Below are 17,364 nucleotides of genomic sequence, written 5' to 3'. Positions count from 1 at the left end.
TAAGCTCTCTGAGGGCAGGGTCTGACTTTGTTTTTTTGGGACTTACTGAATCTGTTTTTGCTCACCATTGTTCCACACCTAGGACAGGGTCTGACACACATAGCAGGGACTTAACAAATATGTGTTAAATGAATAAGTAAATAAAATCACTGTTGATGCTATTCCCACTTAGTAGAATGTGTTAAGTTTCAGTTTACTCTGGAGAAATTATTCAGATTCATTCGTATTCTGTTGCTTTTATTCATTTGTGTTCTGTTACAGTCACAGACCTTTAGAGTTAGAGCTCAGAGTCTGGTGACATTTTAGATCCTCTGTTAAAGTTTCAGCAGCAGTCTTCCTTCCTACAATGTCAGCTCCATGAGGGCAAGGATCTTTTGTTCATCTCCATGTCCCCAGTACCTGGGAATATAGGAGGTGCTCTATCAGTATTAGTTGAATGAATGAAAATCTTACCAATTTAAGTGATTTGCACAGAGCAATAGTGTTGAAAACATACTGCCAGGAGTCAGAAAGCCACAGGAAAACTATTGTTTTTTTAAAAAATGAGAACCAGTGGGTGAAGAGTGAGGCTTACGTGAGGTGTTTCCCTGTAGGGCGCCAGTCTCCCCGTGATGGACCTGACCGAGCTCCCCAAGTGCACGGTGTGTCTGGAGCGCATGGATGAGTCTGTGAATGGCATCCTCACCACGTTATGTAACCACAGCTTCCACAGCCAGTGTCTGCAGCGCTGGGACGACACGACGTGAGTGCAAGAGCTCGTATCCCACCCTATCAAAGCCCACAACTACCCAAAATTCAAAAGAACCACCACCAAAGATGAACCATTCCAAGTATTTGACTTTCTAGACCTGGGTTCCACAACAGTAATGAGATCACATGGAAGGGCCTTCCATTTTTCTTCACTTTCTTCAGTTCACATGGGAACCAGCATTCTCAGGCCAAGTCCTTTACGATGCTGATTTTGAATCCTTGTAGAATTTCCCAAAGCAGCGTGAGTTATTGTTTCCTTCCAAGAGCCAGAGAATGAGAAAAACAACAAAAAAAAGCTTAGCTTTGAAGCTCTCATAGTAAAATGAAATCTAGGTCTAAAATTGTATTTATCACCTGCATTGATATCTGTCATTTACTTTCTTTCGCTTTCTTATCCACTGGGCTGTAGCAGTCTAACGTTTTAGATTTATCACATTGTTGATAATGTTGATGGCTCAATAGACAGTAGTAATAGCACTCACTAAATATGAGGCACATACATACCTACAGTGTCCTGTTTCCCAGGGCAACAGAGGCCTTATTTGTAGGGCGGCATTGGGCACATAAAGAACTGAGGGGTAAGTAACCTGTACCTTTTTTTTTTTAATTGAGGTTTGTGGCTCCCTTTGCAAACTGCGCAGTGGGTGGGACTTACCTAGAAAGGTAAATCAGACGCTGGCTTTGTGGGTTTCCCAGTACAGAGAGGAAGACGCAAAATCAAATAATCGTACAAATGTGAAGTCATAGCCATAACAGGTGTTAGAAAGGAGCAGTATGCAGTGTTGTGACTGCAGAACTAGGGCCCTGACACAGCCAGGGCTGTCTGAGAAGTGGTATCCCAAGGAAGACGAGTAGGAGTTAGCCACGTGAAGAGGGGACCAGAGAGAAGGCAGTGTGGGGGGAGGGGCGTATGTGGGAAGGGGAAGATCATATGCCAAAGCCCAGAAGTTAGCCGTGAGAGTCCACAGGCATCTCTTCTCTGTCCCCAAGTGGCCAGAAGAGTGGCAGCTTTCACACCTTCACAAGCGGGGACCTTGTCTGGCTTGCTCATTGCTGTGCCCCTCACACCTAGCAGGAGACCTGGTACATAGTAGGAACCCAAATATTCTTGAACAGATAATAAACCCTGGGTTTTCCATAGCTTATTTAGCTGCAAAAGAATCTTTTCTATAGAGTCCTCAGTCAGTTGTGTGGCATCATTGGGGAAGAATTGGCCAGGTTTAAATTTGCTGTGAATAAAACCACACTGAGATGTGTGCATTCCATAAAGCGTTTTTCTGTGTCTTGTGTCCATCTGCCACACCATATAAGTTCTGGACACCTTTTTGTTCTCCACCACTCCAGTTTTACTTTCAGTACACGTTAAGCATCATACTCGTAAAACCATAGCATTTTAAAGTGGGAAGTTTCTTAAACAAGCATCTTGTACAACCTCCTCATTTTACAGAGGTGCAAGTTAGCATATTGGAAAGTTAGCATATTGGAAGTTAGCCATGGCCAGAGAAGGCCAGAACTAGGACTGGAATTCAGGATGGGGTGTGAGGCCTGGCAGCTGCCCTCACTAAACATGCAGGTCCTTTAGCAAGTAGGTTTTGAGCCTCAGTATATGCATAGTACAGGCCTGGGTGCTGATGGGAGAGAATCAAACATAGATCCTCCTCAGGGAAGTTCAGGCTGCTAAGGGACTGTACTCATATTCGTAAATGCATACGATTCCGGACAGAGATTGGAGGACATAGAGATGGCTCCCCCACCAGGGTGGTCAGGGAGGACTGCGTGGAGGAAGTAGCATTGGTACCAGGTCTCGAAGCATGGTTTTTTGACACATGGAGGTGACAGGGAAGGACATTCTAGGAGGGTTTCCTCAAATATCTCCTCAGGAATTATTTTTGGAGGGGAAGGCAGGAAAATTTAATAAACTTAATTATTTTGTAATAGATGAGATGGTATATCATAGAGTGCTAGTTGTATAGTACAGATAAGTTTATTTTTGTAAGACTTTCCCTTTTTATCCTCAGGATCATACATTTCAGAAAGATCATTCTGTCACAATGTAGAAAATTACATTTCAGAATTAATTTGTTTTCTTATCCAACCACTACTGTAGCCACCAAGCAGACCAAAGTGATGACAGAGCTAGTTTTTACCTCTGACAAGATGCCTGCTGCTTACCAGCTGCCATTTTGTTATTTCTTCAAGTTTGTCTTCTGTCTTCTCTTGATAATAAAGAAAGAGACAGACTAGATCCTTTAGCTTTCTCTTTGGAAACACAGACTCCTTATCTGTGACAAGAACCAAGTGTTATTCCTAGTAATTTCCTTTTCTTGGTTTTATTTACTTAGTTGGGTAACTGATACTCGTGGTATCGTGAGCATTCTTTCTTTTTGGCATCAATTCAGTTAGCCTCAACTATAACTCACTTTCTAGTACTTCTGCTCATCTGACACAAATATTCATGAATGGTACTTAGTTACTTTGTCTTGAGTATAACAGAAAAGGGTTAATGAATTTTTTTCAATGCCCCCCTGTTTTTTCATCTTTATTAAGGTATAATTGACAGTCAGAAATTGTATATATTTAGGTGTATGACTTGGTAACCCAACGTATGTATACACTGTGAAATATTCACCACAACCAAGCCAGTCAACATATCTGCCACTTCATACCTTTGCCATTTCCCTTCTTGTCTTCCTTCTTCCTTTTTTTTCTGGTGGTGAAAACACCCAAGTTCTACCTTGTTAGCAAATTTCAAGTACACAGTATAATATTGTCAACTATAGTCACATTAATATACACCAGCTTTGCAGAACTGACTCATTTTGTGTAACTGAAATATTGTACCCCTGTTTTCCCTCCCCCCAGCCACTGGTAACCACCTTTCTACTCTGTGTATCTATGAATTTGGCTTCAGTGCCATTTTTATTGGCTTTTTATAAATCGAAACTTGAGTACTCACCGTGCAGTGGTATCTTCTTCCATATGATGCTCATTGTATGGGAAAATGTCATGTGTGTTTCAGGAATTATAGTAACGTCTTTTTTTTTTTTAATTTGTGAAATTTACTACAGATTTTAGCTCCAACTCTTAGCAGCAACCTTGAGCAGACAGGGTACATTTAAAATGATTTAAACATTTGGGAAGTGGGGACAAGGTAGAGTGTTTAGAGTAAAAATACTTTATATGGATAACCAGACATGAAACAAAATTAATAACGTCTCAAGTCCCCAATCCTAACCTATAGATATTTAGTTCTTTGATTATGTAAGCTTTAGATAAGGGAGTGGGAAAAGGCAATGAGATTGCTCTTTTTTCTTCTACTTTAACAGGTTTTTATATTTTTTCATTTTGTTTGAGAATAGCTCGAAAGTGTCTTTTAAATGATATTTTTAGTTATGATAAAAGTACATAAGAGTGAGGATTTAAAATTCAGCTTTTGATTTTTGGGTTGTGTAACAGCTGTCTTTTATATTTAATCTGTACCATTATCTTTTGGTGTCCTGGATAGGTGTCCCGTTTGCCGATACTGTCAAACTCCAGAGCCAGTAGAAGAAAATAAGTGTTTTGAATGTGGTGTTCAGGAAGTAAGTAACGGGTAGTGGGAAAGAATAATGAACACAGCTTTAACTGTCTGGGTTTTTCTTCTGCCCTGCATGGCTTAAATTCTTGTAAATGCTTTTTCAAGACTGATTTTTTTTTTCTTTTTGTCTAGGGTCAGTCAAGAAATAATAACTACAAAGATGATTTGACTCCTAAACAAAATACTTCATGCTTTTATTCTTTGTTCTTTGAAAAAGCCCTGTTTTTTATTGATAAATGAGAAATTTTTTTCTTGCTACATATTTACATAGCGCTCCATAAAAATCGGAGCGAGAAAATGATTGACCCATAAAAGCATCGTTGCTTGTTGGGTTTTAAACACATTTATTCAAAACTCCTGTAGAAACAACTCTAAATTTTATTCTGTGTCAGCCCCCTTCCCACTCTCGGGGGCAGATCATGTATTTGTTTTATATAAGTAATTAAAATCAAACCTTCTTCTTGGCAGAACCTTTGGATTTGTTTAATATGTGGCCACATAGGATGTGGACGATATGTAAGTCGACACGCTTATAAGCACTTTGAGGAAACCCAGCACACCTATGCCATGCAGCTCACCAACCATCGAGTCTGGGACTATGCTGGAGGTGAATCCCACTCTCATTCTCTAATTTGGTGCATTCTGTATGAACACTTCTCCTTCAGAACCTTTCTACTTTCTCTCCCAGCTTGACATCTTCCTGATAGTTGTGGCAAACTCGAGCCCTATAGGGCACTATGTCCTGTGAATGGCCTGAATCGCATGCTATAAAGAGAGTTAATACTTCCACTCTTGCCCTCTCATTCTTTTTTAAAATTCGAATGATTTAGCCCACTGTTAAAGAAATATTGCAATTTAGATCGGGAAAAACAAAAATTTGGTCAAAGTTAAAAGCTCATGAAGACGCTTTTCATTCTGAGAGAAATGTGCCTTGGTTGACTCATTCTTTTGTTTAGATAATTATGTCCATCGACTGGTTGCAAGTAAAACAGATGGAAAAATAGTACAGTATGAATGTGAGGGTGATACTTGCCAGGAAGAGAAAATAGATGCCTTACAATTAGAGGTAAGATAACATTATTAGTAATTATGAAATACCTATTTCTACTGCTTTTTACTATTCTAACTTGAAAGGTGGTTTGGGCTTTTAATATTGCCATTTATTCTGCATGTCAGCTTTGTTTAAAGTTCTATTATTGCTGTGAAGGATTATGAAAATATTTTTATTTTGTCTGATTTTCTTTGAAAATCTAAATTTCACGGTGCCTTACTATTTTTTTTTTAAATTTTTTAATTCTCACTCCCCTTCTTTCACCTCCCCCGCAACTCCAGTTCAAGCCGTTGCTTCTCAGTCTAGTTGTGTAGGACCCAGCTCCCTGGCCCGTGCTGGTATTATGAGCCTTGCGCTCCCCCCCGGCTGAGGCAGTTGGTTGTCAATCGGCCTCTCACGGCAGCTCTTGCTGGCTGCCGGCGACCTCAGCGTTAGGAGCACGGCACCCCAACCACGTGAACCACCGGGCCGGCCGTCCCCTGGGCCTTACGGTATTTTTTCAAAGTGATGTTTCTCATTGTCCCGAGCTCTAGTATTAAGGGTGCCCTTTGTAAGCTGCTATAAAACTGGAAGTTAATAACCTTCCTGTAGGGATTTCAGTAGCAGTTGGAAACTGAGCAGACTTGGTCAGAAAGAGGAAACCCCTCTAGCATCTTTCTGTGCCCAAGAAGCTTTTCTTTATATATTAGGCTGGCATTTTATCAATTAGAGGCTTACATATTCAAATGTATACTCAAAATATATATTTTCTGAATTTGACTCTTAGATACATAAAGCCATTTTACGGTATTCATATATTTGAAGAAACAACAAAATGAACATAAGCTGGTTTTCTCCATAGCAGTAAATCCCATCTACTATAAAATCAATGTAGTATCAATTTTATGTTAACAAAGGAGAAGTTTAATACGAGTCCTGTTTCACATAAATTTCAAAATGATTGTTTTAAAAACATACCTTAACCTTGAGAGTAAAGGGATATTTGAAAACTTGCTCATCTTTAGACTTTTAATGTCTGATAGATTTGGTAGAAGGGCCTAAAATAAGGCTGATGTTGTTACCATTAATAAATTGTATTGTTATGACAAAAGTTCAAACCTTTTACATTTTTACAATAAGTAACCCACAATAACTGTAAGTATGTCAGTGAATATTTACTGAGGGCTGCTGTCTGTCAGCCACTTTTCTGGTGGTAGGAATATAGCATCAAACTGCCTGTCCTCATGAAAATTGCATTCTAGTGACATACCCATTCTCCCAGTTGTCCTTTCTCTTTGTTGCACCTTCAGTCTATTCTCTAGCCTACAAACATGTTTCAGTTTTGTCTAGTCTCCTAGAATAGCCTTTCCAAAATGCAGATGTGATCTTTCCATTCCTTGGCCCACATTTCTCTATACCCCAGAGCTTTTCATAGACCCCCATCTCTCCAAACCCTATAGGCCCCAGCCACTGGTGTTACTATTTCATCTCTGAATAGACTTAAACATCCACAGTTCACATCTAGGTCCAGTAGTTCTCTGGAATCAGATCTCTGTCTGTCTCCTCCTCCTGGCTGTCAAGAGTCCTCTCAAATCTCGCTTTCTTTCAGAAGTCCTACTGTCAGAAGCCGCCTATCCTTTCCCTGTAGTTACACAGCGCTGTTCATTCAAGTAGTCAGGCAGCAAACATTTCTTGACATCTAGCATGTTCCAGGCACTGGGGGTACAGAAATAAAGATGTAACCCTCACTTTCAAAGAGTTCACAGCCCAGTCAGGGGGACAGGCAGGTAAACTACTGATTAAGTACTGCTGTTACAAGTACTATTAATGACAGGCAGAGTGCCAAAGGAGCTGAGAGGGGGCGCAACCCAAGGCTGGGAGGGACAAGGACAGTCTCCTGGTGCGTGGGGGGTAGGAGGGCGGGGCTGAGGGGAAGGATGAGCTGGTTTGAGTTACGCTTTAATTTTAAAACTGTGTGGTTCTTCTTAAAGTCAGCTTAAAGAGAAACATAAGTTTTTTTTCATGTACATTTGTCTGTTTGTCCCTGACTAGATTGTTAACCCAGAGTACAGGAGTGTGATTGTGGTGTAGTGAATAGAGTGGAACAAAGGTTCAATGTATATTCTGATGGTTACTCTTACTCCATGCGTCATTAAAAGTCAGGTTTTAATTGAATTTCAGAGACTTACAACAGTGACTTATATTTTGGTGTTTATTCTCTATGTTTTTAGTATTCATATTTACTAACAAGCCAGCTGGAATCTCAGCGAATCTACTGGGAAAACAAGATAGTTCGAATAGAGAAGGACACAGCAGAAGAAGTAAGTTTCTGGCTTAGTGACTGCTGAAATGCCACATGGAGGGACAATCTGGCGTCGGGGAGGGAAAAGGCAGAGTACAGGGAAAATGGAATCTTAGAATTTTCCTTCTTAGTCTGATAATACAGATAGAGAACTGTTTTGCCTCTAAAAAGAAACCTTTGTTATACATATGTCAGTTGTGTCTCACAAAGCTGGAGTTGGGGGATAGAAAAAAGAAAACAAGAATTTGGAATCAAATGGCTCACCCCAGTAATCTAACTCAAGATCATGATTCCAGAGAGAAGTGGTAAACCCCTGAGTTGTCATTATATTAGACACTGAGTCTATGAAGGCAATATCAGGGAACAGGAAATTCTAGACCACAATGAGAATAAAATTAGTCAAAAAGAGGAAAAGGAGGAGACAAAAATACTCTATTGCAAATGCAATCAACTAAGTATAATTTAAGAATGGGGGGAAGCAGACATGTATTCTCACCTAGGATTACTAAGTCAAGAAGAATATATTAAAATTGTATTGATGCTGAGGTCTATACTGTACTAAGGAAGAAATAAAATACCTGGTATGTACCCTAAAAAAAAGAAAGGGAAAAAGAATCCTTGGATTTAAAGGCTTTACTATTTTGAGGTTGGGGGCGTTGTTTGTTTGTTAGTTAACTTCAATCAGGTTTTCCAGTGCCTTGTGCAGTTCTATTAAAAAAAAAATGTACATGAGGGTTGTAATTTGAGTCAGCCAGTTGGTTTGTCAACTTGGGAACAGCTGCTTTGGGGAGCCGAGCATGGGCCTCTGAGGCAACAAGCTGTTACTTCGAAATTGATGGAAACAGAATTGAGCAGCTGGAGCTTCAGTGGTCATCACGGTGTCTTATGGGTCTAGGGTAGTGGTTTTCAGATTTTAACGAAATAATCCCTTAAACAAGATACCATTCTGTACTCCAATGGGTAAAAGAGAAAAGTGGGGTGATTTGGGTGGAGACCCAGGTGGAGGGTTCAAAACTCCACCTGCTTGGTTTTCCCTTTGTTTTCAGCATTTACAAAGAACCCTGAGGGTTCAACAAAGGGATTTTGAAAACCAGTGAATACTTGAGGGTTAATGTTTAACTAGGATTCTGAGAACCATTTTCTGGACCTATGAACAGTGTTCATAATTCCTTGATTCCTTTAGTGCTAAATAAAAGCTTCTAAATTTTTTACATGATTATTTTAATAACTTTGTGAATCCCTACCAGTGACTGGGCCTTCTGGTAGGGACTGCAGAGCTGTGCCTGGGGCTCACCTTTGAGTAGGTGGGATTATCCTGGAGCTTAGCAGGCAGGGCCAAACTCTCACTTTATGCCAGGCCCATGGGCCCAGCTTCTGAGTATGCCTACAGATGAGGTGAAATCAGGTCTTTAAAGGCTTAACATCAGCTTTAAAATGATCTTTAGTTAAAACTTCTTGATGAGGGGGTGGCCAGTTAGCTCAGTTGGTTAGAGCATGGTGCTAATACTGTGTTTCCCCGAAGATAAGACCTAGCCCGGACCATGAGCTCTAATGCGTCTTTTGGAGCAAAAATTAATATAAGACCCGGTCTTATTTTAATATAAGATAAGACCCAGTCTTATATAATATGAGATAAGACCCGGTCTTATTTTAATATAATATAAGACCGGGTCTTACATTAATTTTTGCTCCAAAAGATGCATTAGAGCTGATGATACGGCTAGGTCTTTTTTGCAGGGATACACGGTAACACCACGGTTGCCAGTTTGATCCCCACATGGGCCACAGTGAGCTGCGCGCCCTCCTTAAAATAAAAAAATAATTATTATTATTATATAAACTTAAAATTACATACATTAAAAAAAAAGTTCATGATGAAATTCTTACAAGAACTTTCCAAGCAATGGAAGTGCCTTTCAGAGGCACTCAAGGTGACTTGACATACTAGTTCTGCATTGGGCTTGATTGGAATACATGGGGGAAGGCCGTGTCCTGAAGCACTCTGGACAGAGAGCATGGGTCAGGGCCACTTGGTGTCAAATTACGGACTCCCGAGGTGGAGCACTGGCCACCCGAGCAGCCTCACTAATGGGTTTTTCTATGGACTATACCAGCGTGACCACCTAAAGTGCTTTGTGCAGACCCTTGACAGCTAAGCTCAGGATTCTCCGTGCCTTTTAAGATTCTTTAGGATTAACTGCGTTCTCTAACACATACCCATGAAAAGCCAAGAGCCAGAGAAGCTAAAAACTGTGAAACTCGTGTTTATGTTTAGCTAGGGGTAAGATGGAGGCAAGGGCCACCCTAAATAAAAACTCCCAGGGCTTGAAAAAGGTGTTTTGTTTTCTAATAACAAATGTTGCTTATCCTTAAATTATTGGATGATGCGAGTCTTCTGTTCCTGCCGCTGTCCTCCGTTGGACCAGTCGTTTGTCTGTTGGCACCTCCAGCAGTAGAGCACATGCAAGGAGAAACAGTAATGCACTATGGGTTTCACGGACAGATTCCTGTTCATGGGCCTCCTATAAAGTTAGTGTGTGGTGGGGGTGAGGGTTGAAATTCATTGTGTGCTTCAATTATACTATTCCTGGTATATAATTGTACCAGGTAGTACAATTATAGCATGTCTGTTCTAGAAAATGAAGCTCATACCCACTTAAAGGTTCTTAGTTTTAATAGGGCCATGTATGAAGAACATAGAGTAGGCCATCAGGACAGGTGAGTTTCCCTCAACATACCTCTTTTCTCTTTGGACCTCTAGATCCACGTGTATCTTTTTTTTTCCAGCCGTGGACTGTGAAATGAGTTTAGTGGATCACAACTGGCATTTTTATTAAAAAGAACAGGATAGGTGTAAAATACCTAAGTTTGTCACATTTACAAGGTGTGATCAAACAATACAGTGAATGTTTAAATTTTTAAAAATTTGTTACAGTAAAAGATACATTGCCAATAACCCTCCTCAAAATACTCCCCCTCACTTCGAACACACTTATCCCATCATTGTCGCCACTTTCTGAAACAGTTCTGGAAGTCCTCTTTCGTGAATGTCTTTAGTAGCGCTATTATAGCTGCCCCAATGTCCTGAATCATTTTGACTTTGGGGAAGAGCCAGAAGTCGCATGGTGCCAGATCCGGTGAATATAGTGGATGAAGACACACCATAATATTTTTATTTGACATATACCAGAAATTGCCATATATCAGAAGTGACGGAGATAGAAGATTTTATAAAAAAGAAACAGTCAGAAGTGAAAAAATACAATAACTGAAATGAAGAATACACCAGAAGGAATCAACAAATTAGATGAAGCAGAAGAGCAAATCAACAATTTGGAAAACACAGTAACCAGAAACACCCCATCAGAGCAGCAAAAAGCAAAAAGAATCCAAAAAATGCGGATAGTTTAAGGGGCCTCTGGGATCAGGAGCGCCAACATTTGCATCATAGCGGTACCAGAAGAAGAGAGAGAGCAAGGAATTGAAAATTTATATGAAGAAATAACTACGGAAAAACTTCCCTTACCAGGTGAAGCAAATAGACATACAAGCCTAGGAAGTGCAGAGTACCAAACAAGATGAATCCAAAGAGGCCCGCACCAAGACATACCATAATTAAAATGCCAATGAAAGAATCTTAAAAGCATCAGGAGAAAGGTATTTACCTAGGTACAAGGGAGCTCCCACATGACTGTCAGCTGATTTCTCAACAGAAACTTTGCAGATCAGTAGGGATTGGCACGGAATACTCAGAATAATGAAAAGCAACATCCTACCACCAAGATTAACCAACAGAGCTATCATTTAGAATCAAAGGACAGATAAAGAGCTTCCTAGATAAGAAAAAGCTAAGAGTTCATCACCACCAAACTGGTATTACAAGATTTCTTTAAAAAGAAAAAAGAAATCAAAAATATGAATAATATAAAATACATAGCAGGTGCCTGGACCATAGGATTTAAATTCTCAGTCTCTTTCAGTTCCTATTGCTATTGCCCCATGATTCCCCCAGCCTCACTACTTCTTCCCACCTAAGCTCCCCATGTCCTTAGAGTAGGAGACTTGAGACGTTTGCCAAGTCTGCAGATCTTCACACCGGAGTGAATCCAGTGTCTGCCTAGCTAGACTTCAGCAGACTCTTGGCTAGGATTGCTGCCATCTGACACATAATACAGCAGGATTTGTCAATTCTCTTAGTTTCTAAGACAGTGTAATATGAATTAGTTCCATATATAGATTGCCTTTATAAATAAATTCAATGAAACAAGAATTGATAATGGTCCATATGACTTCATGAGAAAATTAACAGTGAGTTTGGAAGGAGACCTGAAACAGAATCAGCTAGCACACGTTTCTTGGATTAGATTTGTTTCTTGGATTATTTGGATAATTTTCAGAATGTAATCTCAGGAGGAGAAAAAACGATGGTGAGGTGTAAGAGTGGGACTCCCTGGGCTAGTCTCCAAAAAGCCATCTCTTGCTCTACTGCCTGAAACTGTCTTTGCTTTCGAGCAGTTTCACTTGACATTCAGCAGCTCCGTCCTAGTATAGAGAAATAGTAAGAAAAAAAGGATTTCTTAATTTATTTTATTCCTGTTACAGGAATTCTTTAAAATGATTGTCTCCCCTTTTCTAAGTTTGGGTTGTCAAAGTTATATACATGCAATTGGAAAAAAAAAAAAAAAAGTCAAAGTTAGCCCTAAAGACCACACAACTTTGTCTTTGTAAAATGAAACTCATCTCTGTTTGCTCTTTCAGATTAACAACATGAAGACCAAATTTAAAGAAACAATTGAGAAATGTGATAACCTGGAGCACAGACTAAATGATCTCCTAAAAGAAAAGCAGTCTGTGGAAAGAAAGTAGGTATAATTTGGTCTATTCTTTAACTTAGAAATTTGATTGTAATAGGCTCCATAAACAGATAATTTCCTTCATTCCTATGAAACACTTATTTTCAAGTATGTGTATCATCAGGTTTTCAGGGATCTCCCTATATATGGAGCAAGCTTACTGTGACTTCCTGTTTGTTAGAAAACTCGGTGTTTCATGCCATACGGAATGCATTGTCCTTTCCTGGTATCTGTGTGCTTATGGTATGCACAAATATCTTCCACTTTTGCCTGCAGTGTCCTTGTGCCCGCAGCGTGTAGCTTCTCTGAGCTGTGGTGGCTAAGAACTGCCAATTAGGAAAGAGACTGTATCTAAGCTGGAGATGGCATGTGTTTTGGTCTTGGACATGAATTAAAGGTCAAAATATGGAGCAAAAACAAGAACAGCATAGCAAGAATATACTATTGTTAGTTGGGAAGATAGTTGCTACTGGTTGAAATTGCCTTTCTGGCTTAAGTTATAGTCACAAAAATAACTGGATTTTTACCTCTAGACAAATGGATAAAAAAATTTAAGAGGGATAATTGTTCTTTAAAAGCTTTTTTTAATAGACCTTTTATTTTGGAGTAAATTTAGATTTACAGAAGTTGCAAAGATAGTAACAAAGAGTTCCCATATATACTTCACTCATTTTGCCCACTATCAAAAGTTGGATTTGTTTTTAAATAGTTTTTTTGTGTGAGTTGTAAAAATCTAGGTAATAAAATTTGCCATTTTACCATGTTTAAGTGTGCAGTTCCGTGGCATGAAGTACATTCACACTGTTGTAGAACTGTCACCGTCTGTTTCCTAAATTTTGTGTCAGTCCACGTAGAAACTCTTCACCAAAGGTGGTTTTTAACTGTTGTAAAAACAATACTACAACATTAATAGAAATAAAAATGAGAAATTCTCCTATACTGTCAGCACCCTAACAAATTGAACTGTATTAAAGAATTAAACAGTTAAAAGTGGAAGTTTCCTTTCGTGCCCTAGATCCCGCTCTCTAGAGGCCACCATTATTCATGGTACCAGTGAATATTTACTCTCCCAGGTCTTTGTTATATCTGTATAAACAGCTCACATACATTCTTTTTTTTCCTACAAAATTTGAATAATGTCAGGTATTCTATTTGGTAAAATACTCTGTTTTAGAGATTGTTCTCGTATACACCTAGACCTATCTTGATCTTTGTAATGGCTGCGTGGTATTCCACTGTGTAGCAGTCTCCTAATAATTTTAACTAGTTCTCTGTTGATGGACTTTTAAGTTGTCTCACATCGTACACTACTGTAAACAATGTTGCAATGAGCACCTTTCTCCATGTGTCCTTCAGGGCAGTCCTGCGTATATCTGTTTTATAGGGTAAGTTCCTAGAAGTACAATAGCTGTGTTAAAGGGCATGTGAAATGTTGACTTTCTACTTATTGCCAAGTTGATTTGCAGAGAGTTTATACCAATTCACACTCCAGTGCCAGTGTGTGGGGATGCCTCTATTCTCCCGTGTGAGATCTTTGGCCTACATAAAAATGGTGTTTAAATTTGTGATTCTTTCCTTATGGGTAAGAGCAGGCGTCAAGAATAAGGAATCCCTGTTTTTGAGATCCCTTCTCCAGCAAGTGCAGTAAGGTCAGATCACTTGACTCTTCAAGAACGTCACTTCTCTGTCGTAGTTACCATCTCTAAGCCACCTGTGTAACCCCTGCCTGCAAAACAGAGAAGCAGTAGAAGTTGTACTGCGAATCACAGAATAATTTCTGCTGTGGAAAAATGTCTGTGCTTAAAAAAAAATATATCTTGAAGCCACACTTGGGTTAACTAGAGCAAAATTCTTGCTTTGTGTAGTTGTTGCAATGACAGCAAACCAGTCGCCCTGGCTATGGAGGGAGGAGTCTGCCCTAAATGGATTCTGAGGTGATGGCCCTTCTGTTCGATCTCAGAGCAGAAAGGGGACTGTGTCAGCAAATGAAAAACATGCTTTTTGTCTTCCTTTGTTTTGCAAAAGGTGCACTCAGCTAAACACAAAAGTAGCCAAACTCTCCACAGAGCTCAAAGAGGAGCAGGAAATGAACAAGTGTTTGCGAGCCAATCAGGTCCTCCTGCAGAACAAGCTGAAGGAGGAGGAGAGGATTTTGAAGGAGACCTGTGACCAGAAGGATCTGCAGATCACTGAGATCCAGGAGCAGCTGCGTGATGTCATGTTCTACCTAGAGACGCAGCAGAAGATCAACCACCTGCCTGCTGAGACCCGGCAGGAGATCCAGGAAGGACAGATCAACATTGCCATGGCCTCTGCCTCGAGCACCCCCTCTTCGGGGGGCAGTGGGAAGCTGCCCTCCAGGAAGGGCCGCAGCAAGAGGGGCAAGTGACCTTCAGAGACACAGGTGTTCTTGAGACTTTTCCCTGGTGCGAGGGGGCGCTGGGGCCTTCAGTTAAATGTGAGACTGGGCCCTAAGTAAGTACAAGTGCGGATCAAGCTGCAATCGTTTGGGTCTTTCATTTGCTAGTGTGTGGTGTGATGAACGTACAGGGTGCTGCCTAGGGGAGCTGATGGAAGTGGGCAGTGTTTTAAAAGGTGGCTGCTTTTCTCAATTGTAACAGTTCACTAACCTCAGACATTCTAATGACCGTTTTGCCTTCCGACTTGATAGATGCCCCAAATCTTGTGTATTTTTCCATTGTATTTATTGAGTTGGTGTGTTTGACATTCAATTCTGGGGTCGGTAGGTAAGGTTGCCCAGCACGAAAGCATCGAAGCTCCCTGAGGTCATAGCAGCTGCCTTAGAGAGGTTCGCATTGGCTCCTGAGGATTTCTGACAACTCCCAGCATTGGTCTCCTATCGTTGTCATCCCTCCCTGCCTCTGGGAATTGAAGCGCTGGTTCAGTGTTATATGAAAAGAGGCTGGGCCTATAAACCAGGCACTGGCTTGTCTCCGGCAGCCATATCTTCTTGCTCTAGGGCTAGCCAGGAAAAACAAACAACCCGCGACAGACTGAGTAGACACAGTGTAGGAAAAATGGTGGTGTTTCCACTTTGTTTATTTTTGATGACTCTCCACCTCACTCTGAACCTCAAATATGGAGGAGGCCTCATGGTGGCTCCAAGACTCAGATCTCAGAGTGGGTTTCCTAGCATCTCGCAGGCATAAGCAGGCAGTTTTATCTTCCATCTGAAAACGTAGAGTGAAGCCCCTGACTAGCGGATTGTGTATTTTGCTGGGATCAGTATTTTCTGAATGTTTACAGATGATTGCGCTGCATGTTCAGGTTGCGGCTAGAGGGAGCTTGGGCTGATTTTCAATTACTCTTTCAAGATATAACCAAAGGCTGTTTCCGAATCCGAAAATTAGAATTTTAACAGAGCCTCCTTTAAAACAGTCATTTAATGCTTGTTGTAAGCCAACAGAGGGGCTGTGTACTTTCTGCAGAAACATAAACGTCAAATCATTCATAATGTGCAGTAACTGAGCAAAATTAAAAGTACGAGCCTTTGGAATTTAGCTTCCAAAAGAGGGAGCTGGATCGGTTAACAAGACACACAGTTAAATGGTGAGTTTGTTTTCTGCTTTATAATTAGCCAAAATTCAAGTTATCACGTTTCAGAATTGTTTTTTAGCCTATGGTTAGGCCTCATCCCCTTTGACCTAAATGTCTTACAAGTTACTTGTTAGCACGCCAGCTGTGTCGCTAATCACCATCCATGGTTGTGGGATGTGCTGCAGCATTTCCCAAAGAACTTTACCTGTAATTTTGCAAAATGAATGTACTCAAACATTCTCAGTTTTCACTTAGGGCAGACCAACTATAAGACACCCTTGGACTTACATACACAGATATCATAGAGCAAGAGTGGGAATGTAAAGCGTAACCTAATTCTCTTTCCTATAGAGATTCTATTTTATTTAAAATCTATTTTTACACTAGTTAGAATCCTGCTTTTTTGGCCAGCTACTTGTCTTGCATGTCTGACCTTGCAGAAGCTGGGGTGGATTGTAGCATACTAATGAAGAGAATTAGAAGTAGTTTACAAAGCTTGCTGGCTCCTCATTTCTCTGTGACCACCTCCATCAAGCAGCCCTACCACCAGCCGGGAGAGGACAGATTTTCAGTAAAGGTGGGATAAATGTTCTGAAAGGCTGTGCCCAGAGGAATGAGCAAATAGGCAAATGTTTCCAAACTACTTGAAGGTTTTTTTAAAATGTTGCAGAAAAATTAAAATCTTACCAAGATGTATAAAAAAATGTTTTAAAAAATGGTTAAAAAGTCAGTTTGAATTTGACAAAATTACACAAGATAGAAGCTATTGGTGTTTTCTTCAGGATGGAAGTGAACCACTTAACATCCATACTACCTTGAACAATGACATTGCATTAAAGTAACCAAACTTTGAAATGATTCTGCCCCATGTGAAATTTGTGTCTCTCTGATTGACATTTGCTTGGGAGCTTGTATCTAAATAATCTAAGTATCAGTGGCCCAGATTTAAAAAGCAACATAAAAATCAACCCTGCAATAATATAGTGAGCAGCTAGATGATTATTCTTTCTGCCGCTTTGCTTCAGCTTCCCAAACTAATAATAAGTACCTGAGCAGATACAGAATAGGAAAAATTATCTGAATTTGGAGGTTTGGGATAGAAGACCCAGGCACAACTCTTTTGCAAACTTAAAGTAATCAATTTATACACCTGAGACTTTTTTCTAGCCCCAACACCACACTGAGAATGTTTATTTTTGGAAACTGTCACCAATGTGACTTGTTAGGATACACTGGGTAAGATGAAACACTGAAGTGCCCCACTCTTTCCTTGCCTGCTCATTGAAAGGGCTGA

The 17,364-nt window shown here is 40.2% G+C and overlaps 1 protein-coding gene across 3 annotated transcripts in view; it reads left to right on the top strand.

Moving 5' to 3' along the window:
• BRAP (BRCA1 associated protein) overlaps positions 1 to 16,928 on the top strand; it is a 91,781-nt gene extending 74,853 nt beyond the window's left edge. For all 3 annotated transcript variants that reach the window (XM_081036917.1, XM_081036919.1, XM_081036918.1), the window contains exons 6-12: positions 594 to 742; positions 4,256 to 4,331; positions 4,796 to 4,934; positions 5,284 to 5,393; positions 7,589 to 7,678; positions 12,418 to 12,521; positions 14,538 to 16,928. In XM_081036917.1, the coding sequence (XP_080893043.1) occupies positions 594 to 742; positions 4,256 to 4,331; positions 4,796 to 4,934; positions 5,284 to 5,393; positions 7,589 to 7,678; positions 12,418 to 12,521; positions 14,538 to 14,901 (1,032 nt within the window). In that variant the 3' untranslated portion in view covers positions 14,902 to 16,928. The remainder of the gene's footprint in view (positions 1 to 593; positions 743 to 4,255; positions 4,332 to 4,795; positions 4,935 to 5,283; positions 5,394 to 7,588; positions 7,679 to 12,417; positions 12,522 to 14,537) is intronic.
• Positions 16,929 to 17,364: the final 436 nt, after the last annotated feature.

This window comes from Rhinolophus hipposideros (assembly GCF_964194185.1).
Source record: "Rhinolophus hipposideros genome assembly, chromosome: 24".
Lineage (NCBI taxonomy): Eukaryota > Metazoa > Chordata > Mammalia > Chiroptera > Rhinolophidae > Rhinolophus > Rhinolophus hipposideros.
This window is presented reverse-complemented; position numbering and strand designations above follow the sequence as displayed.